Consider the following 26,723-nt stretch of genomic DNA (forward strand, 5'->3'; position numbering starts at 1 on the left):
TGAGCTTGCGCAATTTTGAAACTTATCAATTTACTTGGCATAACATTATCTTTCACAATATAAAAATAATTTGGGATAACTTTACTGTTGTCTTATTTTTTAAGTCAAAAAAGTGTATTTTTTCCCCAAAAAATTGAGCGTGTAAGACCGCTGCGCAAATACGGTGTGACATATAGTATTGCAATGACCACCATTTTTATTTTTTAGGGTGTCTGAAAAAAATATATAATTTTCTAGCAAAAAAAAAAAGGAGTTTTAACTTGTACACAGTGTCAAAAAGAGGCTTGGTCCTTATGTAGTTAATTCCTTTAGATTTACCTTCAACTATGTAGCGCACAGGCCTGCCTGATTGCATACAAATTGAAAGTGCTTAGGTTTGACCTCATATTATATTATTTTGCTAAATCTAAAGGAAAATTGTACAAGACATTTGTATAATGTGTGGCCAGCCTTATGCAGTTGCCACCAGAATAGGTGATAGCTCAGAATGTTGTATGTTGTAAGTCCCAGTGATTGGCTTTAGGTATACTTAGAGGATCTTTACCCCAGGAGGCACTGATGTCATTCACCTAGGCAATCTCAGAAATGGGGTTCAGGTCAAAACATTGCTAAGAAAAAAGGAAAACAACAAATGGTGAAAAAAAAGCCTATTTGTGTATTTGGTGGTGGGTGGGATGGGATCAAGAGGACATTTTAGATTTTCAGAAGGTATAACCCCTGGAACAGGGTCAGCGATAAGGGCCCCTTCTGCTTGCCTATATCCAATTCGACACTGATACAATGTAAAGACTACTGCACCTTGTCCTTAATAGCTGTGCTTTTTCTAATCCAGATAATCTGTAACAAGCATGTGCTAGGCATAAATAATATGGAATTATTGGAGTAAAAGTATTACTCTTTTTGCAGAAGAAAGAGTGGGCCTGGGACGAGACCAAGATGATGGTCATGCAGGATCCTATCTACAGGTTAGCATCTGATACGTGTAACTATCAACAGTGTTTCTTTGGTAAAAGGATAGCAGATACAATAACTGGAACCTAGTGTCAACCATTTTCCAAAGTACCTGGGGAATCTTGAAGCCCTGTGGACTCTATGCAGATACCAACTTTAACTTTGACATTGTCTCTGACCTGTCTCCACTTGCTTGTGATACCTCACCAATGGTCCATCAATGTGATGGGAGACTGTTGTTATAGAAAGTAAGATGAAAGAGGGCACACCATAGTATCAACCTCTTGACCGAATTTGGTAGTTGCGTTAAAGTGGTTGTAAAACCATATATATATACCCAGTGAAGTGACTAGCCTCAGGTGATACAGAGATTAAACAAGCATTTTTTTTCTTGGTGTCAGGAAAACTTATCAGAAGTGACTCATGCTGATTGAGGAACAAAGCATCAGAAAGAAATTACACTTAGTGCTCTTAATTGAGACAAGTACACACTGTAGAGGGACATGCTTTGTTCATATTTCATATATAAGGTTTACATCCACTTTAAATGGCACTCTATATAAAGCTAATGGAGGTGCCTGCTTTTACATTATGGTGATAGCTTATTAATATAAAACTGGTTAGAAATGTATAAATATTAACAAATTATAAACACATCAGGAGTGATTACTGTAATTGTTCCTATCACTGTTCACTTATGTGCTACGTTGTAATATATACGACAAAAAAATAAGAGCTCGCCTCACATGTAATTGGTTGATGTGGACAAAGCTTTCAATCTACATTCTTTCTTTTTATGAATACTTGAAGCCACCTGTTTATTAAGCCCATTTGTTTTGATGAGGGTTTGACCCATAGTTGGGTGATTTTTCACCTGCTGAGCTCCTCAAAATTTTAAATATAATGGGGCTCTTTGAGCTAAGAAGTTAATAAAGTACTGTGAACAGGAGCCTCTGAGTCTTATTTGATATGGTGATTTTGTAGAGGATTAGGTTTTGCAAGTAATACATTATGAGTAATCCATTTAATCTTTTTATTAATATAATATTTTCCATTCTGTCCTTGAAAAAATAGAATATTCTATGTGTCTCACGACTCCCAGGATCTCAAGATCTTCAGCTATATTGCTAGAGATGGGTCCAGTAGCGTTTTTCGATGCAATGTCTTTAAATCCAAGAAAAAGGTACGTCAACAAAATGGCACTTTTGATGATTTTTGTTTAGTGGTACCAACTTCAGTTTTCTATAAAACACTTCCTAGGTAATATTGTAGATGAATGTCATGAAGACGCTAGATGAGTCATAACCATATATCAAATTAGTTAATTTGCGAGCATGACGTGTGAGTAAAACACAAGGTTTTTTTTTAAAGTTTCTCAACAGGTATGGGGACTATCTAAATTAGGGGTGCCCAACCAGGCGGCTGGGGGCCACATGTGGCCCGCGGAGCCCTCTGATGTGGTCCGTGACCTCCTGTTCAGGGATAGAATAGAAAGAATATTGTTATTAAAGGTCAGTTTATTACTAAAATCACAGTGTATATATGGGCATATCTTTTCTGCAGTGGTTACTGGGCTGCTTTCAAACTGATCCGCAGGTGCAGAGTAGTTTACCTGCGGGTTACCTGCACTGAGCCATAAACTTCTTTTAGCTGTGGGTTTGGTGAGCTTTAAGTGCACCAAACCTGCAGAATATAATAGAAGTCTATTGCAAACTGCAGGAAAGCCAAAGGTACACTGCGTTGCACACATGGTGCGGGTAAACCGCAGAGCATCAGTGTGAAAGCAGCCTTGGACCCCTTTCATACGATCAGTCCGTCAGTCCGACCAATCGGACCCTCCATTTTTTCTCTAAGTAGTGGCAGACATAAACTGACTTTTGTTAGTTCTACCTCCAATACGATCCGCTAAAAAGTATTGTGGGCTGCGTCTGTGTCTGCTCTGCAAATGCAGAGTGGACATGCCATCCACCCGCTCCACTCATTGTGGCCCGTGACCGGTTACCAGGTTTCTTCAAAAGGTTGGGCACCCCTGATCTAAATCATTTTACCTGGAGTGTGCAAGATTTCTTAAGGTAGAACTTAGGTGGAGGAGGAACCACACATTTTTTTTTTTTTTCAAATTTTTGCCTATTTTGTTTATATTCTGCTGTCAGCAGTGAATCCTCACTGACAGCAGATGAGTCACTGGTTGTTAAGGACACGGCAGGTGCCTGCTCCTTAACAACCAGGGAATACCAGGTTGTTAAGGATGCCAGCAGGTGTCAACTCCTAAACATTCAGGTAGTATTTGTTAAACACCGCATGGATAGAGCACAACTTAGTTTCGGTTCACACTGAGGCAGCACAACTTGCAGCGTGACTACCTCAGGCGACCTGGACACAACCTCTGCGGCGACTTGCAAAATGACTTCTCTATAGAAGTCAATGCAAGTCACCTCAAGTCCTCCCCAAAGTCGTACAGGAACCTTTTTCTAAGTCGGACGACTTGTGTCCCTCCGATTAGAATGATTCCATTGTACAGAACGGGACGCGACTTGTCAGGCAGCTAAGTCGTTTTTGTAAAAAAAATTCTGAATTGACATTTAGACAGGTTTATGCAGTACATACAGAGCATTTATTTTTTTATAAATACTGCATAAACCTGTAGTGAATTGACATTTTTCATATTGCATGATATATTTTGGTTAAATGTGTTACATGGTCCAAATATCTCATGCGATATCCTTTTGTGAATTGACCCCAAAGTCTTATGTAAAGATTATTGTGTTCGGAGGAAAACAACCTTATAATTCCTAAGATTACATCCAATAGATGGTATCATTGGTATCTCTTTTTCTTGCCATTCCCCCCTTTTTGCCTGGTATAGTAACCTCCTTAGGGCATAGATCACAATGGCGATGTACAAAAAGCCGTAACCCACATTAGAAGATTCCATCCTGCTGCAAACCTCTTATAGAAAGATCAATTGTGACTGGTTGCTATGGTTTGATGAAGTTTGGTTTAGTTACTTATATAAATCTGTATGACTGCAGTAGCAGCTGTAATTGCATTCAGGAGGACTTTATATTAATCTTTTTTTACTTGTTGCCATCATCATCTGGGTACCATGCTGTATGAACCGTTTTCATGCCTTAAGTGATGTAATGGTTTGTGACTCATAATGTAATAAAAGGCAGTGGCCTCCAGCTGTTCTCCTTGCCATTAACTTTCTATAAAGATACCATAGTCACTTGTGACTCTCAGACGCAATTCTCTGTTGTTTACAGTGTGGTGTCTGAGAGCCCTGGATATTAAAAGAAGAACATGGTGGTCCCTTATTTCATTACTGCCTGTTTCCATGGAGAATTTAATACCTAAAGCTCCTGGGTAGCGGCAAATAAATCTGTCTGCTGAAGTTTGTTTTTCTCATTGCGTTTTTTGGGCATTGTACATTGTGGAAGGGACGTGTTCCTGCTGAAAGGAGCTGGTGCGTTAGTGGAAGAAAAATCCCCCTTACCAGCTACGTTCTGCATGGTGTCTGGAAAGTACAGGAAGGAAGTTGCCAATATGAAAATAGTTTTAGGGCTAACTTCACTTCTCAATTGTAACTTTGATTCTGTAATATCCGGGAAATGTCATTCAGTTATTGGCACATCTCACAAATGCCTTTGGGGATTTATTGGCTGGGAGAAATGTATTGCAAGAATATGTTTTCAGACCATGTGAACCTGTGTGCTTTCTCAGACGGTGTGTTTCCTTGGGGAGGCAGGTGTTTTGAGACTTTGCATGCCCTGTGTGCTACGTGTGTTCTCAGGCTGTGCGTGCCCTGTGTACTACGTGTGTTTTGAGACTTTGCATGCCCTGTGTGCTACGTGTGTTCTCAGGCTGTGCGTGCCCTGTGTGCTACGTGTGTTGTCAGGCTGTGCATGCCTTGTGTGCTTTGTGTGTTCTCAGGCTGTGCGTGCCCTGTGTGCTGCATGTGTTCTCAGGCTGTGCGTGCCCTGTGTACTACGTGTGTTGTCAGGCTGTGCGTGCCCTGTGTGCTTCGTGTGTTCTCAGGCTGTGTGTGCCCTGTGTGCTACGTGTGTTCTCAGGCTGTGTGTGCCCTGTGTGCTACTTGTGTTTTCGGGCTGTATGTGCCCTGTGTGCTACGTGTGTTCTCAGGCTGTGCGTGCCCTGTGTGCTATGTGTGTTCTCAGGCTGTGCGTGCCCTGTGTGCTACGTGTGCTCTCAGGCTGTGCGTGCCCTGTGTGCTACGCGTGTTTTCAGGCTGTCCGTGCCCTGTGTGCTATGTGTGTTCTCAGGCTGTGCGTGCCCTGTGTGCTACGTGTGCTCTCAGGCTGTGCGTGCCCTGTGTGCTACGCGTGTTTTCAGGCTGTCCGTGCCCTGTGTGCTATGTGTGTTCTCAGGCTGTGCGTGCCCTGTGTGCTACGTGTGTTCTCAGGCTGTGTGTGCCCTGTGTGCTACGTGTGTTCTCAGGCTGTGCGTGCCCTGTGTGCTACGTGTGTTGTCAGGCTGTGCGTGCCCTGTGTGCTTCGTGTGTTCTCAGGCTGTGTGTGCCCTGTGTGCTACGTGTGTTCTCAGGCTGTGTGTGCCCTGTGTGCTACTTGTGTTTTCGGGCTGTATGTGCCCTGTGTGCTACGTGTGTTCTCAGGCTGTGCGTGCCCTGTGTGCTATGTGTGTTCTCAGGCTGTGCGTGCCCTGTGTGCTACGTGTGCTCTCAGGCTGTGCGTGCCCTGTGTGCTACGCGTGTTTTCAGGCTGTCCGTGCCCTGTGTGCTATGTGTGTTCTCAGGCTGTGCGTGCCCTGTGTGCTACGTGTGCTCTCAGGCTGTGCGTGCCCTGTGTGCTACGCGTGTTTTCAGGCTGTCCGTGCCCTGTGTGCTATGTGTGTTCTCAGGCTGTGCGTGCCCTGTGTGCTACGTGTGTTCTCAGGCTGTGTGTGCCCTGTGTGCTACGTGTGTTCTCAGGCTGTGCGTGCCCTGTGTGCTACGTGTGTTGTCAGGCTGTGCGTGCCTTGTGTGCTACGTGTGTTGTCAGGCTGTGCGTGCCCTGTGTGCTACGTGTGTTGTCAGGCTGTGTGTGCCCTGTGTGCTACGTGTGTTGTCAGGCTGTGCGTGCCCTGTGTGCTACGTGTGTTGTCAGGCTGTGCGTGCCCTGTGTACTACGTGTGTTGTCAGGCTGTACGTGCCCTGTGTGCTACGTGCGTTCTCAGGCTGTGCGTGCCCTGTGTGCTACGTGCGTTCTCAGGCTGTGCGTGCCCTGTGTGCTACGTGCGTTCTCAGGCTGTGTGTGCCCTGTGTGCTACGTGCGTTCTCAGGCTGTGCGTGCCCTGTGTGCTACGTGTGTTCTCAGGCTGTGCGTGCCCTGTGTACTACGTGTGTTCTCAGGCTGTGCGTGCCCTGTGTGCTACGTGTGTTCATGCTCCATGTAATCTCAGAATGTGCATGATCTGTGTGCGTTCTCAGGCTGTGGAGAGTCTGAGGAGAGCAGAGAGGGATATGGAGTATGCTTGTTCAGTGTGTAAAGCTGAATGGGAGCAGGAAGTCTCCAGCGCTGCATACTAGCTCATTATGCCTTTGCCTTGCAGGTTTTTTGTTTGAAAAAAAAAGGGTGCGGGTTTACTCCCGCTTTAACGAGTAACGTGCTTAGTGAGCGTTTTGAAAGATGAGCAACTTTTTTTTTTTTTTTTAATTCTGACTTGGTTTGCGAATGTTGTCTCCCAAAACTAGCAGAATTCAAGCTAATGGGGTGTGCAGTATCGCATTTGGCCAGAGGTGTGGGGGGCGACAGTGACACTCGGTTCATAGCCATTTAGAGATACTCAGAAATACTCTGTTCCCGAGTATTTCAGAGGCTCTCCGTCACCTACCCAAACCCCCCCCCCACCTCTGGCCACATGCGGTATTGTATGCAATAGAAGTCTATGCGGAACGAATTATCTTTGTTTCCATTGACTTCTATGGGGAAACTTACTTTGATATGCGAGTACAGGTTCCACTGTACTTTTATTCTATGGATTTTTCAACCCTTTCTTGAACTTCTTTAGGGCCCATGTATACAGGGCAATTGAAAACCTCTTCTGAACACTGGAAATTGACAGTGAAAAATGTCTGGTGTTAATCATTGGGACAATGCTCTTAAGATTCTATACCGAGGATATCTAACACCATATAGATCTAAATTCTACTCCGATGCCAAACCTTTGTGCTGGCGGCAATGTGGTCTTCCTGGGAATCTACTACATATATTATGGGATTGCAAGTCCCTCCGGAGCTTTTGGAATGCTGCATTCTCCCTTATATCCAAACTACAGGTATACTCATTGCCCCGTCCCCACATCTAGCATTGTTGGGCTTAACAATAGATAATTTCCCAAAACAATATAGAACCCTCATTTTATATATTCTTATAGCTGTTAGATTAACCATAACGAAAGCATGGAACACTATGCACGCACCTAACGGATGTAGTCAATAGAGTTAACTCCCACTACCTATTTGACATTTTTTAGCAATCAATAGTCATGGCCTCAAATCCTTCTATTCTAAATGGGCTTATTAGGATCTACTTGACAAGCTATCTGACTTATGATCATATTGGCAGAGAGGTAATGGTGGTCTGCTTACTACCTATAGCGAATAAAAAACTGGTACGTGCAGAGTTGTATTTGTTTATTTTCCTTTTTTTTTACCTTATGTCTCATGAGTAATGTCTCATTCTGTTGTATTGTATTCCATCTTTCTGCTTTAACCCGCTAGCACGATATGTACTGTTTTCAGCCTATCCACGTACTTGGTAGCATCACATAGCTTCAGTGTATGATAACTGGAACACAACTTTTTGTTATGTGGAAATGGTAGATCGACATGGTGTTAGTTGGTACTGCCCATACATTGTGTCTTACGGTTATTGAGGACTTGATTCCTCTAAAAATACATTGTCTGACCATGTTTGTCACTTTCTAATTTCTAACCAAAAATATTTTTTGTCTGTTTTACAGCGTTTATATACAGAGTTTATGCGAGTTTAGCAACAGTTATGAGCATTTGAGGTTAGAAGCGTTTTTAACCACTTCAGCCCCGTAAGCATTTACCCCCTTAATGACCAGGCCATTTTTTTGCAATCCGGCACTGTGTCACTTTAACGGACAATTGCACAATCGTGCAACATTGTACCTAAACAAATTTGTATCTTTTTTTTCCCTCCACTTTCTCTTGGTGGTATTTGATCAGACCAACAAAAAAAAACAGACATTTTTGGAAAAAACGAATTTGTACTTTTTTCTATAAAACATCCCCCCCCCCCCTCAAAAAATAAAACCAATGTATTTATCAGATTAGGCCAATATGTATTCTTCTACAGATTTTTGTTAAAAAATCACAATAAACGTATATTGATTGGTTTGCACAGAAGTTATAGCGTCTACAAAATAGGGGATAGATTTAGGGACTTTTTTTTTTTTTTTATTGTTTTTACTGGTAATGGCGGCTAGCTGTGATTTTTAGCGGGACCGCGACATTGTGGTGGACAAATTTGACCTTTAGTGACAATTTTTGGGGACCAGTGACACCAATACGGTGATCGGTAGTAAAAATGGCCTGATCAGTGTATAAATGACACTAGCAGGGATGGGGTTAACTGTGGCCCCCTCAGTATGTGTTCTAACTGTGTGGGTGATGGGTTTACTGGGACAACACAGAGATCGCTGTTCCTGATCACTAGGAACAGCCGATCTGAGTGTTGTTTCCTGTCAGAACAGGGATCTGCCTTGTTTATATTCTGCCTCTCTGTGGTGCGATCACGGGTGGCCGGCAGACATCGAGTCCGCCGGACTTGCTAATGCCCACATTATCCCATGCACGAAACAACGTACAGGTATGTTGCGTCACACAGCCGGGCCATCCTGCTGCAGTATGTGTGGTGGGCAGTCCGGAAATGGTTAAAGATAACCTCAGGATACCCTCCCAAATGCCCACAATGCATGAAAAACAAGTATTATTACCTATTTTAGCCATTCTGTGAAAGAAGAGAGCAGCAGCAGAGAAAGCAGTGTGCTTGTGGATAGCAGTCCTTATTTTTTGTGTTTTCACTATGGATCCCATCATGAGCATGTGTGAGGAAATGCTCCTGATGTTGTTGTTGCTGAGGCTCCGAAGACGTAGAAAATTGCGTGAGAGGACCAGAGTTCATCACTACTGGACTTATCTATTGATGCAGGCAACAGCATGTGGTGAAATGTGTGTGTGTTTGTTTGTTTTTTTGTTTGTTTTTTGTTTTTTTAACATTTTTGTGTTCAAAAATTATCAGAAATGTTTTTCCCTTTAAAAATGCTTAGAAATATGAAAAGAAAAAGGGGGGGGGGGTGCGTGCGCGCGCCGCGCTATCGCGTTTACAAGCATTTGACGTTTTTAATGTCAGTAAACTACAGTCCTGAATGTGATTTTTCTGCTTTCAAAAAAGTACATGTAAACATAAGATAACTTTGAGGAAAGTTCAGGGGCTGCCGGAAAAAAAACGCCCAACTGCTCCTAAGCATCCATTTAGCAGCTGTAGTGTACATGAGGCCTTACAGGTAAACCATAGAAATGCTTGTTTCTAGAGCTTTCATGTTGTCACTCACCCCCTACTTTTTTTTTTAAATGTCCATGCGTTGCTCAGAAACCTCTTTCTCCATGCTTTCTCTAAAGCTATTCCTAGGTAACAGAAACACATCTTTTTACGACTGATGTGTTCAAGGTGCAGTAATATAATATAAAATAAGAAAAAAGAGCTGCGCCAACAAAACTGCAAGAAACAAATCACAAAGTCCATAAAAAGTTTGTGTTATTGAGGAAAAGGAGCCGATCGCACCACAGTGATTCCTCACTTCCTTATCACTACTGTGCCCAGCCACCGGAAAATAAATGCGCTTACCAGACGGTAAAGCATAAGGAGCGTTTATGATCTCAAGCTATTGATAGCTCCCCGCCTCCACCGAATGCTTTGCCAATTAGTGACAAACGTTCCATATATTGTGAATTCTTATGACACTCCTTAATTTTCATGGGTACCCGGTATACATGTTCAAAATGTAGAAAGAAAGAAGATAAAACCAGAATGATTGCACATGAAAAACAAGCAGGCCAGCAAAACGAGAGCCCGTCCTCCTCTCGCAACACGTGGTGACGTCACAGCGTGCCCTCCCATACGCGTTTCGTCATACGTGATGTTTTCAATGGGGAACTATGCCATTTAGCAGTGGTTTATAGTTTTAGACTGGAATTGTCCAAACTATGGCCCTGGGACTGCTCTACAGTCTGTGTCAATTCTTCAGTCTGAACTGTAAACAGAATTTTACCATTGGAAAACCATCATCAATACACATATCAGATCAAATGTTATATTAGGATGGCCATACATGCATGTCCTGCTGATTCAGCCAAAATTTGCTCCCTGGGTGACTTTTGGCAACATCAAGATCAATAAAAGTCAACTCTGCAGGCTGAACAAAATAAGTCTGTTTGTATGGCCACCTTTAGTCTCATCTTATCTCAGAGGTCTGACCCTATGGCTTGTTGAAAGATTCTGTGAGTAATGCTGACCAGAGGAAAGCTCATCTAAATGCATGTATTGGTGGAATGAAAACCGCTCCCCAAAGGTTGGGACTATAGAAGGTGGGGAGCTTCACAGATCTGACTGCATGTTGGTAGGATGAAAACTGCTCCTCAAAGGCTGGGACTGGGGGGTGGGGGGGGGGGGGGAGCTTCACAGATCTGACTGCATGTTGGTTGGTGAAATGAAAACCGCTTCTCAAAGGCTGGGACTATAGAAGATGGGGAGCTTCACAGATCTGACTGCATGTTGGTAGGATGAAAACTGCCCCCCAAACTTGGGACTGGGGGGGAGCTTCACAGATCTGACTGCATGTTGGTAGGATGAAAACGGCTCCTCAAAGGCTGGGACTGGGGGGTGGGGGGGGGGGGGGAGCTTCACAGATCTGACTGCATGTTGGTTGGTGAAATGAAAACCGCTCCTCAAAGGCTGGGACTATAGAAGATGGGGAGCTTCACAGATCTGACTGCATGTTGGTAGGATTAAAACTGCTCCTCAAAGGCTGGGACTGGGGGGGGGGGGGGGGCTTGACAGATCTGACTGCATCTTGGTAGGATGAAAACCGCTCCTCAAAGGCTGGGACTATAGAAGATGGGGAGCTTCACAGATCTGACTGCATGTTGGTAGGATTAAAACTGCTCCTCAAAGGCTGGGACTGGGGGGGGGGGAGCTTCACAGATCTGACTGCATCTTGGTAGGATGAAAACCGCTCCTCAAAGGCTGGGACTATAGAAGATGGGGAGCTTCACAGATCTGACTGCATGTTGGTGGGATGAAAACTGCTCCTCAAAGGCTGGGACTGGGGGGGGGGGGGGGGAGCTTGACAGATCTGACTGCATGTTGGTTGGTGAAATGAAAACCGCTCCTCAAAGGCTGGGACTATAGAAGATGGGGAGCTTCGTAGATCTGACTGCATGTTGGTAGCATGAAAACTGCTCCTCAAAGGCTGGGACTGGGGGGGGGCTTCACAGATCTCACTGCATGTTGGTTTGTGGAATGAAAACTGCTCTTAGAAGGCTGGGACTAGAGAAGGGGAGGCACTTGACAGATTTTCAGTAAAAGTGGAAGCTCAGGTTGGAAATGTTATCCTGTCGTTTGTCCAGCTGGTCTATATGGACAGTGTGTTCTTCTCACCCAGGGTTTGACTGCCCTATCCATTTTTGTTTACTGTCACTGGCTTAAACTGAGAGGCAAAATGTCCGTGAAACTGATTTCTCTGCTACAAGGTTGCTAACAATTAAATTTGTTCCAATTATTTTTTTAGTTGAGCGGATTTAAATAAGCATGTTGTGTTTGTTTCATATTCTCTTGGCAGTCCTTGAGCATTATTACCCTAGATACAACAGATTTATTAATTTGGACTAAATAAAGTCTGTTATGATTTTTCTGGTTCTTGACAGTAAATATTGGCTTTACAGACTTGTATTCACAGATGATCATAACTGCATATACAAAACAGATAGAAATGTATTTTATGGTAATATTGATTACCAGCGACCAATAGTTATGTGGCAATTCAACTCAGATTATTGTTATACCCTGGTAGGTGGAGGTCCTGCACCTATTATGAGCCCTGCTAAAACTAATTGAGATAATATGTATGGTAAGGATTCTGCAGAATCCTTATTCCAAATTATTATTCCTCAGAGTCCACCTTTAGAATGGGTTTATGCTTTAAATGGAATCTTTCCATTCTATTTCCATCCATTCCATATTTGCCAGGCTTGTAGGAGCCAGCAATACCCAGAAGCGAGCTCCATACTCAGGAGCCATGTTGGGAAGGGAGGGGCGAAGCTGAGGCGCTGGGGTGAGCGGGAGGAGGAGATAGGAATACCCTGGAGCAAGCTCCATACTCAGAGCCAAGTCAGGGAGGGACAGAGAGAAATTACATTGAGCAGCCAGGGGGGGGGAATGGAGAAGGATCATAACCGCCCATTGGTCTCCTGATCCCGCCTCCCTTCCTTGAGCCATATGATTAGCCACAATGACTTCCAGCTGCATCCTGGCCAGGGCGGTGCCACCGTACACTCTGCACAATTGTTAATTATGGTCAGTCCGCCCCTGCTCGGGAGATGTCATCTGGCGGAGAATAGGGAAGCCAGCAACCGTGGCTGCACCCTGGGCAACAGTGTGCTCTAGGCAGCTGCCTAGTTCGCCTAGCGGTAGCGCCAGCCCTGACTGTCAGATTACAATAGCACAGTCCACCATCTACCTCACTTGCCCCACCAACTAAATGAAAAAAAAAAAAAAAAATATGCATGTATACCCAGCTTAATTAACATTCACTATTCTCATATTCTTTTTTTTTTTTATACAGTTTATGCAGAATAGGTAGGAGAAGGGAATGTTTTAAAAGTCAAGCTTTTCACCCACTTCAGTGCCACAACAGCCAGCCCCACAGTTTTCCGAACTTCAGCGCTATAATGTGGGTGGGTACCCCTGCCAGCCGCCATGCTTGATGACTTGGCTGATGGTCACTGCATGGATTGCAATCAAGCCTAATGATGTGACCCACAAGGAGAGCAAAAGGACTGGTCGGTTACTCCCATGCAGAGAGGCTTCAATCGACCACAAGATCACAGGAACGTGGATGAGGTGGATGAAAGGAAGCAATTAAATACTTAGTAATTCAGTTTCCTTGAAATATATATTTTTTGGATTTGTATTAACAGTTAAATGGTTCAGTACATTGTTTCATGTTGTTCCCTTCTTTTTGGAACACTCTGAAAATGTATCGTTGCAAGTATAAAAAAAAAGTATCAACGACAGTACTCTGTTTTTTTGCAAGTGCACTAATATGGCTTCAATCACAGTGGTGGAGTTGGTGCTGTAGGGTTATAAGTGGATGATACTGATTTATTTTTATTTTTTTATATGGGCTTTTTGTGTTAAATTTTCTATTTTTAGTTTGTTCCTGTATTAAACTGACCATGCCAAACACAAAATCTGATGGCATGGTTAGTTTGGGTCCCTGGGATCACTGCTAGGAGATTAAGGTATGCTGTGCCCCTGCATGGCATGGCTGTATCTCCAGTAGTCAGTTTTTTGGCCATGCCTCCTCCTCCCAGCCCTGCTGTATTGTGGCTGCAGCGGGTGCGAGTGTGGATCTTCTTTTTGGGACATGCACTCAAATAGAGAACATACTTCCCTACTGTGTGATGCCCCCTCACTTGCTGTACACATGCCCCCTGCTGTGAGGAAGGAGCGCGGTCCTGTAACCACAGGATAAAAGTTAGTAATTTTAAACGTAAAGTACACCAAAAAAAAATGTTAGACTTACCACCTCTGTGCAGTAGTTTTGCACAGAGCAACCCCGATCCTCCTCTTTTTGGGTACCCGTCGGCCTTCCTGGCTTCTCCTCCTTGCCGAGTGTCCCCATAACAATGAGGGCACTCATGCATGCCTGCTCCTGAGCCAGCTCCATTGACACACAGAGCGCAGCTTGGCCACTGGAATAAAGTTACGCCCATATGTACATAAATCATGCTCATAAGCTTTTTTTTTTTTTTTTTTATGCTTCTAAACGGTACCCTTAAAATGCTGATTTAAGCGCCTAATGTGCATGGTCACATAGGCTAACATAGAACTGCAACTAAAGGGGAAAAAATATGCGGTACATCTGTAAAGGTGCCTTTTTTTTTTTTTTTTTTTTTATTTATGTCTGTGTGCACAAGGCCTTAATCTAATGGGTTAACAAATACTTTAACTCGTTTATGAAATGTTTGAATCTGTAATCTGTTGCTGTAATAATCAACAAGTGTATTTGTCACTCTACAACAAAAACCCCAAGTTAAAATAAAGTTGTAGTCCCTTCTAATGCTACACATATATATATCGACACAGTTGTGCTCATAAGTTTACATACCCTGGCAGAATTTACGATTTCTTGCCTATTTTTCAGAGCATATGAATAACACAAAAACTTTTTCTTTCACTCATCAACTGTGTTTACTCTTTTTAAATCATAATGGCAACAGAAACTACCCAAATGGCCCTGATCAAACGTTTACATACCCTGGTGATTGTAGCCTGATAACATGCACGCAAGTTGACACAAAGGGCTTTGAATGGCTACTAAAGGTAATCATCCTCACTTGTGATCTGTGTGCTTGTAATTAGTGTGTGTGTATAAAAGGTCAATGTGTTTCTGGACTCCTGACAGACCCTTGCATCTTTCATCCAGTGCTGCACTGATGATTCTGGATTCTGAGTCATGGGGAAAGCAAAAGAATTGACAAAGGATCTGTGGGAAAAGGTAGTTGAACTATATAAAACAGGAAGGGGGACATAAAAAGATATCCAAGGAAATGAGAATGCCAATCAACGGTATTCAAACTAATCAAGAAGTGGAAAATTAGGGTTTCTATTGAAACCAAACCATGGTCAGGTAGACCAACCAAAATTTCAGCTGCCAGGAAAAATTTTCGGGATGCAAAGAAAAACCCACAAATAACTTCAGGTGTAATACAGGACTCTTTGAAAACATGTGGTGTGGCTGTTTCAAGATGAACAATATGGAGGCATTTAAAGAAAGATGGACTGCATGGTCAAGTTGCCAGAGGAAAACCATTACAATGCAAATGCCACAAAGTATCCTGCTTACAATAAGCCAAATAGCACAGAGACAAACCTCAAACCTTCTGGCACAGTCATTTGGAGTGATGAGACCAAAATTTTAGCTTTTTGGCCACAACCATAAATGCAACATTTGGAGAGGAGTCAACAAAGCCTATAATGTTGGGTACACCATTCCTACTGTGAAACACAGAGGTGGATCGCTGATGTTTTGGGGATGTGTGAGCAACAAAGGCAAAAGAAATTTGGTCAAAATTGATGGCAAGATGAATACAGTATGTTATCAAAATAAAATACTGAAGGAACAGCCAGAAAGCTGCGCATGGGACGTACTTGGACATTCCAACATGAAAGTGATCCAAAACACAAGGCCAAGTCGGCCTGTCATTGGCTACAGCAGAATACAGTGAAGGTTGTAGAGTGGCCATCAGTCTCCTGACCTCAATATCATTGAGCAACTCTGGGGAGATCTCAAACGTGCAGTTCATGCAAGACAGTACAGGAACTGGAGGCTTTTTGCCAAGAGGAATGGGCAGCTTTACCAAGATAAAGAGCCTCATCCACAAATACCACAAAAGACTTTAAGCTGTCATTGATGTTAAAGGGGGAAATACATGGTGTTAAAGTGTTTGTACACCCTGTGCAACCACTTTTACCTACAGGTAAGCCTATATTAAGGCTTACCTGTAGGTGCTTGAAATATCTCCTAAACCTCCATGGTTTAGGAGATATTTACTAAAAAGCTGAGAGCCCATGACTATGGCACATGCACACTCATGCCGTGACTGGGAGTGCGCGGGAGTGACTTCACGCAACTCCGGCCAGTCACAGAGCTGGAGTTTGTGGCCCCAGAAGGAAGAGGGGCCAAGATGGACGATTCCTGCTAGTGGGGACAATGGAGACATTGCGATCTTCGGTTTCAGGTAAGTCACATATAATGGACTACTATGCAATGTATAGTAGCCCATTATGTTTTACCTTTGCATGGAAATAAAGAGGAAGTAAAACCCACCAGGGTTTGCATCTTCCTCTTTAAGAACTGGGGTATCCAAATTTTGATCAGGGTCATTTGGCTTGTTTCTGTTGTCATTATGATTTAAAAAAACTAAACACAGTTGATTGATAATAAATGGCTTCAGTCAAAAACTAACCATGAGTGAAAGAAAAGTTTTTGTGTTGTTATTCATATTCTCTGAAAAATGGCCAAGAAATCATAAACTCTGCCAGGGTATGTAAACTTATGAGCACAACTGTACGTGTGTATATATTATACAGTATATACTGTATATAAAAAAATACCACCTACCTAGAGTACTACTATCAATCCTTTTCATTTATAATGAATACCCAAGGAAACAAAAAAGTTCACACATTTCCCAACTACCCTCTTAAAACTCCCTCTATTGTATATAGGGGTCATCACATCCTGTACTGTGCAGATGGACAGGTAATATGACATACAAATCACAATACCCAAATTGCTTCAGACTTGTAGAAAGACAGAAAAGTGGAAAAGCGAGTTTTTATACCTCTGTATTGTACAATATTTGTTTTCATGCTCTGTGTTCAGTTTTCCTCTGTGTAGCACATGCCTTCTACATGACCTTGTAAGCTTTCCAGACGCTGCAAAGGATTTGAGCAGCATAGCAGGCATACTTCACCTGCTGAAAACCCCCGTCTGCAGTCTGCACGCTTATATAAGGTGTTTTTTTTTTTTTTCTGTAACAGAAGAAATATTTAATGGTTTATATTTGGTTCTTTATTGTGTACCCCACTTCAAGGTGTATTCTTGTTTCATTTCATCCTTTCTGTATCCTTTAGCTACTACAGCCCTGGTTCCCAACTTGGCCCCTTGGTACTTAAGCCGCCTTTACATCCCTTGAATTTCAGCCAAATTTCTAGCTATGAGCGGTCTGTCGACACTAGCTTGACAAAATGTTATTTTCGATGAAGGCGCAAAGCGGTTTGCAGGGGTGCATTGGCTGTAAAATACAATATCTGGAAGGGGAATACAATAGCCCATGGGCTGAACAAGAAATATCTGCATATGTATGGCTACCCGTAGGCAGGGGATGCCTCTTCCCCCTATGCTGGGCCCTGGGCTGGTGGGAAGGTGGATCAAGGTGCACTTTGCAGCCTCATGTGGTACTAAATACCTACAGAACACAGGCCTGGGAAGGAAGACTGTTCATTACACTGGCTAGTTATTTAGCTTGGATTAGTTCTTATACACTTCTGTACTTTTCTATGCCTTCTATTCCTGTTTCTCTTTTTATGTATTTTAATCTTATAATGGTCCTTTAGATTGGGAATATTTTGGCAACTGTAAGGCCGGACGTAGACAGAGCAATTTTTCTTTTCCTGCTGCACACTGCCTGTGTTAATGGGGGAATCCCTCCTGTCAGCGGCGGCCGGTGCTCCATTTTTTTGGGGGGGGGGGGGCGGCAAACATACTGGTTGATCCTCACAAAAAAAATCTTGTGAGCTGATCATTTTTGTGCATTGTTGGCAGGTCTAATTTTACCATTTGTTGAGACACAGTAATTGTGCTCAGCTGCAGAGAGCTCCATCTAGTGGCTAGTCTGCAGATCTCTTTATTCAATACAAAACCAACATATGGAGTAGGCTTGGTAAAGGTATATTAAAAAACTACAATACAGCTAAGCTCTTAGACCCCTTTCACACTGCCTGTGTCCGGGCGTCAGCGGTAAAGCGGCGCTATTTTTAGCGCCGCTTTACTGACGTTTTAGCGGTGCTATTCAGCCGATAACGAGGCGACTTTAACCCCCGCCAGCAGCAGGGAAAGGGTTAAAAACCACCGCAAAGCGCTGCTATAGCAGCGCTATGCCGGAGGTATAGCCGTGCTGCCCCATTGGTTTCAATGGGCAGGAGCGGTGTGTACACTGCTCCAAAGATGCTGCTAGCAGGACTTTTTTGAGCGTCCTGCCAGCCTACTTGGGGCTTTCACATTGGAGAGACAGCAGCGGCTGTTTCAGGGCGCTTTGCGGGCACTATTTTTATCGCTGAAGCGCCTGCAAGTCCCCCAGTGTGAAAGGGGCTTAAGTAAGCTTTGCTGGAAACTACATGATGCTTTCCATTTAACATGGAAAATTTTGCATGTTATTTCTGACTCATTTCAATCCTTGTGAGGGACATCCAAGCGGTCTAAATGTTTCCTGCAGTGGTTTGCTTCTTTTACTTTATTTGTTTCTTATCTACATGCTATTGTGACTTGCTGTGCATTCTTGCAGTGTTGTATTGGGTTGCATGTTCTGATACTCTGATTTTTTATATTCTGATGTGCCTTGTTGCCATGTCTGTATATTGTATGCTTGAAATCTTAATAAAAAGTTGACTTTTTGGGCTAACTTAGGTTAGGTTTTTTTTTTTTTTTTTTTATTCATTAAAGTAATAATAAAAAAAAAATGCATTTGAAAGACCACTGCGCAAATAAAGTGTGACATAACATATTGCAACAACCACCATTTTATTATCTAGGGTGTTTACTAAAAAAATATATATATAATGTTAGGGGGTTCAAAGTAAGTTTCTAGCAAAAAAGAATAAAAAAGATTTTAACTTGAAACCAACAAATGCCAGAAAAAGGTTTAGTGTTTAAGTGGTTAAACTTGTTTCACTTACACACAGTCTCTTCCATTGACAAATTGTTACAATGTTTATACTTAAGTTCAACTGATAAAGAATGTTTTGATTCTTGGCAGACTGCCCAGTTTTTCTCTTCCTTTCTTTTGAGGGCTGTGGCTTCAGAAGAGCAGAGAGAATTCTTTGCATAGAAAGAATTGTGAAACACTTTAGTCAAGATTACGATAACGATTCTTGACGATTAATTGTGCAGCTCTATTCCTTCACTATCCTCTGTAAACTACAAAGCCTCATCCCTCTATGTAATGGAGTCAATGAGAAGGGAGGTGTTTGTAGTCCAAATCAGGACCGCAGCCTAGGGTGACAACACTGCTGCTTCATACATACAATGCTGGGAGTGAGTGGTGTCACCCTAGGACAGGAAGTGCATTATTGGTAGGATCGCAAGTTGAAGATAAAGGGGGGAAAAAAGAAAATCAATTCAGCCACCACATCTTGAGTGTTTTTTTTGTTTCTTTGCTTTTGTTTTTTTATGATTTAGATACACTTTTTTAAATTTCAGTGTTGAGGAAAACCTGCAGGTAAATGTCTGTGTTCAGAGCTTCCCATTATCAATCTTTTTATATTCCTGTTGGCATTGTTCTTTTACACAGAGCCATGCCATGCGGGTAGTGCGGACGGTGGGACAAGCCTTCGAAGTGTGTCACAAGCTGAGTTTGCAGCACACGGAGCAGGCGGGGGATGGACGAGAAGATGTAGACAGCGAGAAGAGCACTGATGACTCTGGTGTTCCAGGTGGGCAAGGAAGGTTGCCAGGAATGCAACAGTGATTAGCCAATAATGCTTTGTTAACACTGACTATTTTTGGTCCTCATGCTGCTAGCATTAGTAGATTGATAGGAAAGTATATCCTATTTAATTGTTTTAAACTTTTTTACATTTTCTCGGTTACTTCCTGGTTTCTTGCCTAGGCAAATGATGTCCTATATCAGTGATGGCGAACCTTGGCACCCCAGATGTTTGGGAACTACATTTCCCATGATGCTCATGCACTCTGCAGTATAGTTGAACATCATGGCAAATGTAGTTCCAAAACATCTGGGGTGCCAAGGTTCATCAATGCTGCCCTATATCCTAGGAGTCTTCAGGAGGGGCTGAGAGGAGGAAGGGTTTTCACAGCGAAGAGCACATACTTGCATGCTTGATCTAAGGACAGATGGATTCCAGGGAGTCAATGCTACATTAATCATTTGCCCTTACTCAAGATGGCCACAACCAGAAATGATTTCTCAAGAAAATAAAACATGGAGACATAGATGGGGAAGTTTTCTTTGAATATAAAAAATGTATAAAATAGTGTTTTTTTGGTGCTCATGCAGGGAAGATCTGCTTTAAGCCCTACTTCTCCTGTGGGTCACAGAGGTCCACTTCGTTCTGCAGTCCTGTGACCTGTATTCGGCCAACAGTGGGCAGGCAAAAGCTGAAGTCCAGACAAATGTTGAGCAAAAAAATATCTAAGGCAGTCTTTCTCAACCAGGGCTCCATGAAAACCTAGGGGTTCTCCAGAGGTTGCTCGGAGTTCCATGATCAATGGTGGATGGATCACTAAATTACACTGGCCACCAGTGTAAGGGGACATTTCCCCACTGACCACAATTATAAGGGGGCACTTCTCAACTGGCCACTAGTATAAGAGAACACTACAACGTTCACAGTTTTTTTTCCTAGCTATTATTATTATTATTTGTGTGATTTCATTACTACTAAAAAGAATGTTTGCTAAGTACACCACCTTCTTCTTTTTTCTTTTTTTCTCTTAATTTCGACAACTCCTTTGATTGTGCTAATGTATGAGCTGCAGATATAATCGTTTTAAGCAGAGGTTCCTTGAGAGCCAACAATTATTTCAAGGTTTCCTCCGTAGTAAAATGATTAATAAATCCTAAAGCCCGGTACATGCTGCAAGGGGCTTGAATGCAAAAAGTACTGACAGATCGCCTTACCAACACAAGAGATGTCGGTGCAGTGATCTTCCCCACTGTTCTGTTAATTACTGACAAAATACATTGATCTGCACCCACAGCCATTGATTCCGAGCACTGATCGGATGCTGGTTTTCCTGCATGTCCCTTTAACAAAGGCCAGTCGTTAAACCAGCTTCTGTCGGACAGACTGCTGTACGCACTGACCGAAAATTGTCTGATTCAGCAGGACCCCACCGACTTTCGGTCAGTGTGTACAGCAGTCTGTCCATCAGAAACCGGTCTAACGACTGGCCTTTGTGGAAGGGACAGCCTGGAAAACCAGCATTTGATCAGCAGTCCCTCCCCCCTGTCCACAATACAGTAGCACAGCGGGATAGATTGTCACGCCAATATTGCTTGTGTTGATGCGGCGATCTGCCATGTGTTTTTTTTTTTTTTTTTTTTGTTTTGCTTTTTTTCGTTCAACCCAGTCGGGCTTACAGTGTGTACTGGGCTTCAGGCTGCTTTAAAATAGAATCAATAAATAAGGAATTGTTCTGTTTAGCATGAATGTGCTGTGTCTTCTGTAACTTTTTAGTTGGCCAAACATATGGACATCTCACTTACTGTGAGGCAATGAGACCTCTGCCCATTCTGATATTCTGCAGTCTTCTCCTGTGGATGAAGCTTATTGTGGTGGCTAGCTCCTATTATCCAGAAATTTTCCGACATGTGTTTGATACCCAAGGACATACATAATTGCCCTCTTACTATTCCCAACAGGGCAGTAGCTTCCTGATTGTTGCAGTACAAGAATCTATTGCATCTCTTTTTCTTTGACGTTACCTTCTTTTGCTTGATTTTCAGTGACACAAATAGTTGCCAGTGTAGATCACAATGCCGATGAGACTGACATTGATGCTCTGGACAGTCCTTTGCCTGGAGGACAGGTTCCAAAATTCAGCCGCTGTGTGACTGATCTGGACGCTGTAAATCGAGAGAGTGATCGCACTGAGGAAAAGAAGGCGCAGGTAGATATTGTGCTTCTCTGTGCTGATTTTTTTTTTAAAGTTTTTTTATGACATACAGATACATTTTTAGGTCTAGTTACTCCCATGTTTAAACTTTCACATGGAGGATTCCTTACAAGTAGGAGACACAGTGAAGAGTTTTCTTTGCTGAGATGGAGGCCATCAGTGTTGAGTGGCCCGTGAATATGCGGCAACTTAAAGTGTTTGTTACCCTAAACAAAATTTAAAAAAAATGAATCCTGTTCCCTTAAAGCATGTTATACAGCACAGTGCTTGTGCTGTGTAATTTGGCCCCCCGTATCACCTAAAAACCCTGGCTGATCCTGCCTGCCTATACCCTCCTCCTGTAAACTGGCTACGATTTATCATGACTGCTGAGCACTGACACCGTGGTCAGTTTACGTGCCTCCGTCATCTGCAGTCCTGCTCTCCTGTGTCCTCCTCTCCCAAGAATCGAGCCACCGAACACCGTCGATTGCTCAGTTCTCAGAAATCGCAGAGAGTAAAGCTGTTGACTGTCGGTCAGCGACTCCCCTCTCTGCTTCTCCATGCTCACTGGAGCGCTGAGCTGTTGAGGGCAACGGAGAGGCTGCCTCAGTGGCTTGCTGAGACTGCCATCAATCAAGGCAGCTGGCGGATCCAGACTTGGAAGTCAGGATGGCGTGCTGCCTCGACTGATGGCAGTGACGTTAGTGGACATCAGACCACTCTCCTCTGAAAACGGGTCACTGGAGTGCAAAACAAACACTCCTGTGACCCATAGGAGAAGCCCAGCCTAAAAAGGTCATGCTGAACTTTCTCCTTTAATTCACTTCATTGGCCAGAATAAATAATTTATTCTCGCCATTTGAAATGCATTAATGTTCAAGCATTTAGACACATTTACAAGTGTCAAACGTGTTTTTTTTTGTTTTGCTTTTTTTCTGCCCTAACTCTACTGCTCCTGGACGCATTGGCAGAGGGTTTTTTTTTCCTGCCTCAAGTCTCTTGCCACGAAATGCTGTTAAGTCTAATGCCCCGTACACACAATCGGACTTTCCGCCAACAAAACTGTGGATTTTTGTTCGGACGATGTTTGCTCAAACTTGTCTTGCATACACACTGTCACACAAATGTTGGCCAACAATTACAAACGTGGTGACGTACAAGACATATGACGAGCTGAGAAAAAGGAAGTTCAATAGCTAGTGCGACTCTTCTGCTTGATTCCCAGCACGCGTGAACTTTTGTGCGTCGGACTTTTGTACACACGATCAGAAATTCCAACAACAAACTTTTGCTGGCGGAAAATTTGAGAACCTGCTATCAAACATTTGTTGGTGGAAAGTCCGCCAACAAATGTTTGATGGAGCATACACACAGTCGGACTTTCAGCCAACAAGCTCACATCCAACATTTGTTGTCGGAAAATCTGATCATGTGTACAGGCATTTGTGTGCATAGATACATAAGCAAACAATAAAGGGGTGCTTAGAGGCAAGGAAAAAAAAAGCCAGACGCCCCAAATATCAGTCAAATGGCCCCAGGGACTCACTGCCAGCCATATTGATGCTTCCCTTTTGTAGAACACTTGATATCACAGTGCAGCCTACCTATATTCTTAGAGGCCAAAACGAAGTAGCAACTTCAGTCTGGTTGCTGTATGCAAAACCTACTGTCCTCTAGTCTTTTAGAGTGAACCTCTGTGGGCTGACAGTTGGAATGTTGCCACATTTACATGAAATGGCTTGCAAGTGAATAAATTGAAGTGTCTATTTCCTTTGCTTAATTCTAGGCAGTTCCTACAAGATCCAAACCCCAGCCTGTTTTTATTCTAGATACCAAACTCTATTTTTCCATCTTCAGCTTTGATTAAAATGTACAATAAGTGGACACCTTCTCCCAGAGGAACTATAGAGAGGCCAAGTCCACAGTGAATTGCCTGTGAATATACAATGAACTACCTGGATACAGATCCCATCTCCGTATCCTTCCTGTCAGAGTTGGTGCCCATCTTAAATGAGAGAATACAGAGTGCCGAAGGGAGCAATAATTTAAATACATTGTACCAAAATGGTAGAGCTCATTTGCATCTTGGCAAACATAAGCTATCCAATTATATGAACTATTTTGCATTACCTGCAGCAGCTTTATGAGACCAGCAAGTTGGTTTAAACGCAGATGGGTAAAAAAAAAAAAAAAGATACATTCATTATTATAGAAAACTATTCAAAATGATATTCATCAGTACTGAAAATAAAATTCATAGCAATTCATGCCCGTTCTGCATTATATTAGAGCTTTCCTCTGACTCACATGGGAATCAGTGCTAGACTGTGAATCATTTCCGAGAAATACCTTTTAGTTGTTGTTGGAAGGCAACATGGCAAATGAATACATAGCTGCAATAGATATAGGGAATAACCACCCCAAATAATACTTATTGTATCAATTACTTCAGTTGTAGAATAGATTTGTCTTGCTGTAAACAGGAAAAGGTCTAAGTTGTATTCAGGGTCCGATATTACAGGTGGTCCCCTAGTTACAAACATCCGACTTCCAAATGACTTCTATTTGCAAACGGAGGGAGACAACAGGAAGTGAGAGGAAATCTACCCCTAGGAAGGGAAATTCCCCCCTCTAATGCCACATATACACGACTGGACTTTACAACGGACTTTCGGCGGAGGTCCGACGGGACTTTCTGAACGAAACTGACTTGGCCACACACGACCGGACTAAGTCCGTTCGAAAGTCCATTTGTTTTGAACGCGATGACGTAAACGGGACTAAACAAGGAAGTTCAGTAGCCAATAGCTGCCCTTGCATCGTATTTGGTCCGTCAGACTAGCACACAGATGAACGGTTTTGCCTATTTTTAGTCCGTCGGATAGATTTGAAACATGTTTTATTTCTAGGTCCGTAGGACTTTTGGAAAAAAAAGTCTGCTGGAGCCCACACACAATCGAATTGTCCGGATTCCGGTCCGCTGGACCAAGTCTGCTGTAAAGTTTGATTGTGTATACGCGGCATAAGAGTTATTATGGGGAAAAGGTGTTTCCAATGATGCTTTATTACCAGGCCATGTTTCCCTAACAACCCAAAATGTTCTAAATCCAATTGTCACAGGGACAGAAAGTGAGGTGAAATCTTCTGAACAGGGGTGCAGACAGCAAAACAAATGTTAGAGGTGTTAACCCTTCCCTATGCTATCCAAAAGGCTTAAAAATCTATTTTTTGGCTGGAGCTACACTTAAAAAATCTACCCGTTCCAACAGACAAATTGAACTTAACCACTTGCCGACCGCTGCACGCCGATGTACGTCCCTACTTTGGGGACGGATATCGTTGTTATGGCAGCAGCTAGCTGCCATAACCCCAGTATCCCCGTGTTGGGCCGGTGGTCAGCTACAAGATAAAAGGGGTCTCTGCAGTGGATTCTCTGCAAGATCACTTTTATCGGTGGTGGGAGAGGGGCACCCCTCCCGCCACAATCCAGTGACCTCCACCGCTTGCCAGAGCCGTCGGCAGTGGCGGAGGCGATTGCTTCTGTCTCCTTGCTAGGTATGGCGACGAGTGAGGGGAAAATGGCCCCCACCTGTCTCCATACCCTAGCTGGGCGGAAGCGACGTCAAAACGTCACGTCACATACTTCTTAAAGGCACATTATTTTGATGTAATTTTTTCAAAATTACAAAATGTTATTCATTTTTTTATTTAATTTTTTTGCATTTAAGTCCAAATATGAGATCTGAGGTCTTTCTGACCCCAGATCTCCTATTTAAGAGGACCTGTCATGCTTTTTTCTATTACAAGGGATGTTTACATTCCTTGTAATAGGAATAAAAGTGACATTTTTTTTTTTAAACAGTGTAAAGCTAAAAGGTAAAATAAATAAGAAAAAAATAAAACCTTTCTAAATGTGCCCCATCCCGCCGAGCTCGCCTGCAGAAGCAAACGCATACACGAGTAGCGCCCGCATACGAAAACAGCGTTCAAACCACACGTGAGGTATCACCGCGATCAGTAGATCGAGAGCAATAATTCTAGTCCTAGACCTCCTCTGTAACGTAAAATATGCAACCAGTAGACTTTTTTTTAAATGTCGCCAATGGAGATTTTTAAAGATAAAAATTTTGAAGCATGACATGTTGGGTATCAATTTTTGAATTTTTTTCAGTTTTAAAAAAAAATTGGGCTAACTTTACTGTTGTCTTATTTTTTAATTTAAAAAAGTGTGTGTTTGTGTTTTTAAAAAGTGCGCTTGTAAGACCGCTGGGCAAATACAGTGTGACAGAAAGTATTGCAACGACCGCCATTTTATTCTCTAGGGTGTTAGAAAAAAAATGTATAATGTTTGGGGGTTCTAAGTAATTTTCTAGCAAAAAAAACTGTTTTTAGCTTGTAAACACAGTCTTAAAAAGAGGCCCGGTCCTTAAGTGGTTAAGAACAAACCTACAGTCCTTATCTTGTTTGTAACTCAGGGACTTGCCTGTACCTGGCCAATTACTTGTCTTTTCTATTGGATGTTGTACTCTATTATTTGCCTTCCCAATAGGATCAGATGATTACTGCCTCGCCTAAGATGTTACTACCCTCCGGAAGTCAGCTACTCCCTGGGACTCCCCTCTCTGTCCACCATCAAATACAGTTCCTTCAGCAGCAACTGCAGCAGCAACAGCAGCAAACACAAGTGGCTGTGGCTCAGGTGAGATTAGGAAGAGGTAGAAGTGCTTATTATGTGTCAGAAGTCCCTGTGCATAACCTTTACCTGTCTTAACATCATTTTTCTTTTCACCAGGTACATTTGCTAAAGGACCAGCTGGCTGCTGAGGCGGCTGCCAGGTTGGAGTCTCAGGCCAGAGTACACCAGCTACTGCTGCAGAACAAAGATCTCTTGCAGCACATCTCCCTACTAGTAAAGCAGGTGCAAGAATTGGAGCTCAAGCTGTCTGGAAAAAATGCTAGTATGTATTCACTGAGATATTTGCAGGACGCAGGAACCATTTATACTCTTATTCACTACAAAGATTCATTGTGCTGAAATA

The 26,723-nt window shown here is 42.8% G+C and overlaps 1 protein-coding gene across 2 annotated transcripts in view; it reads left to right on the forward strand.

Moving 5' to 3' along the window:
- The window catches only part of LOC143928269 (carboxyl-terminal PDZ ligand of neuronal nitric oxide synthase protein-like), a 193,154-nt gene that overhangs the window by 116,217 nt on the left and 50,214 nt on the right, over positions 1 to 26,723 (forward strand). For both annotated transcript variants that reach the window (XM_077453046.1, XM_077453045.1), the window contains exons 4-9: positions 907 to 965; positions 2,026 to 2,134; positions 19,355 to 19,496; positions 21,533 to 21,696; positions 26,234 to 26,383; positions 26,477 to 26,642. In XM_077453046.1, the coding sequence (XP_077309172.1) occupies positions 907 to 965; positions 2,026 to 2,134; positions 19,355 to 19,496; positions 21,533 to 21,696; positions 26,234 to 26,383; positions 26,477 to 26,642 (790 nt within the window). The remainder of the gene's footprint in view (positions 1 to 906; positions 966 to 2,025; positions 2,135 to 19,354; positions 19,497 to 21,532; positions 21,697 to 26,233; positions 26,384 to 26,476; positions 26,643 to 26,723) is intronic.

This window comes from Lithobates pipiens, unplaced genomic scaffold (genome assembly GCF_037356315.1).
Source record: "Lithobates pipiens isolate NorthernLeopardFrog02 unplaced genomic scaffold, aLitPip1_a1.2 Scaffold_23, whole genome shotgun sequence".
Classification (NCBI taxonomy): domain Eukaryota; kingdom Metazoa; phylum Chordata; class Amphibia; order Anura; family Ranidae; genus Lithobates; species Lithobates pipiens.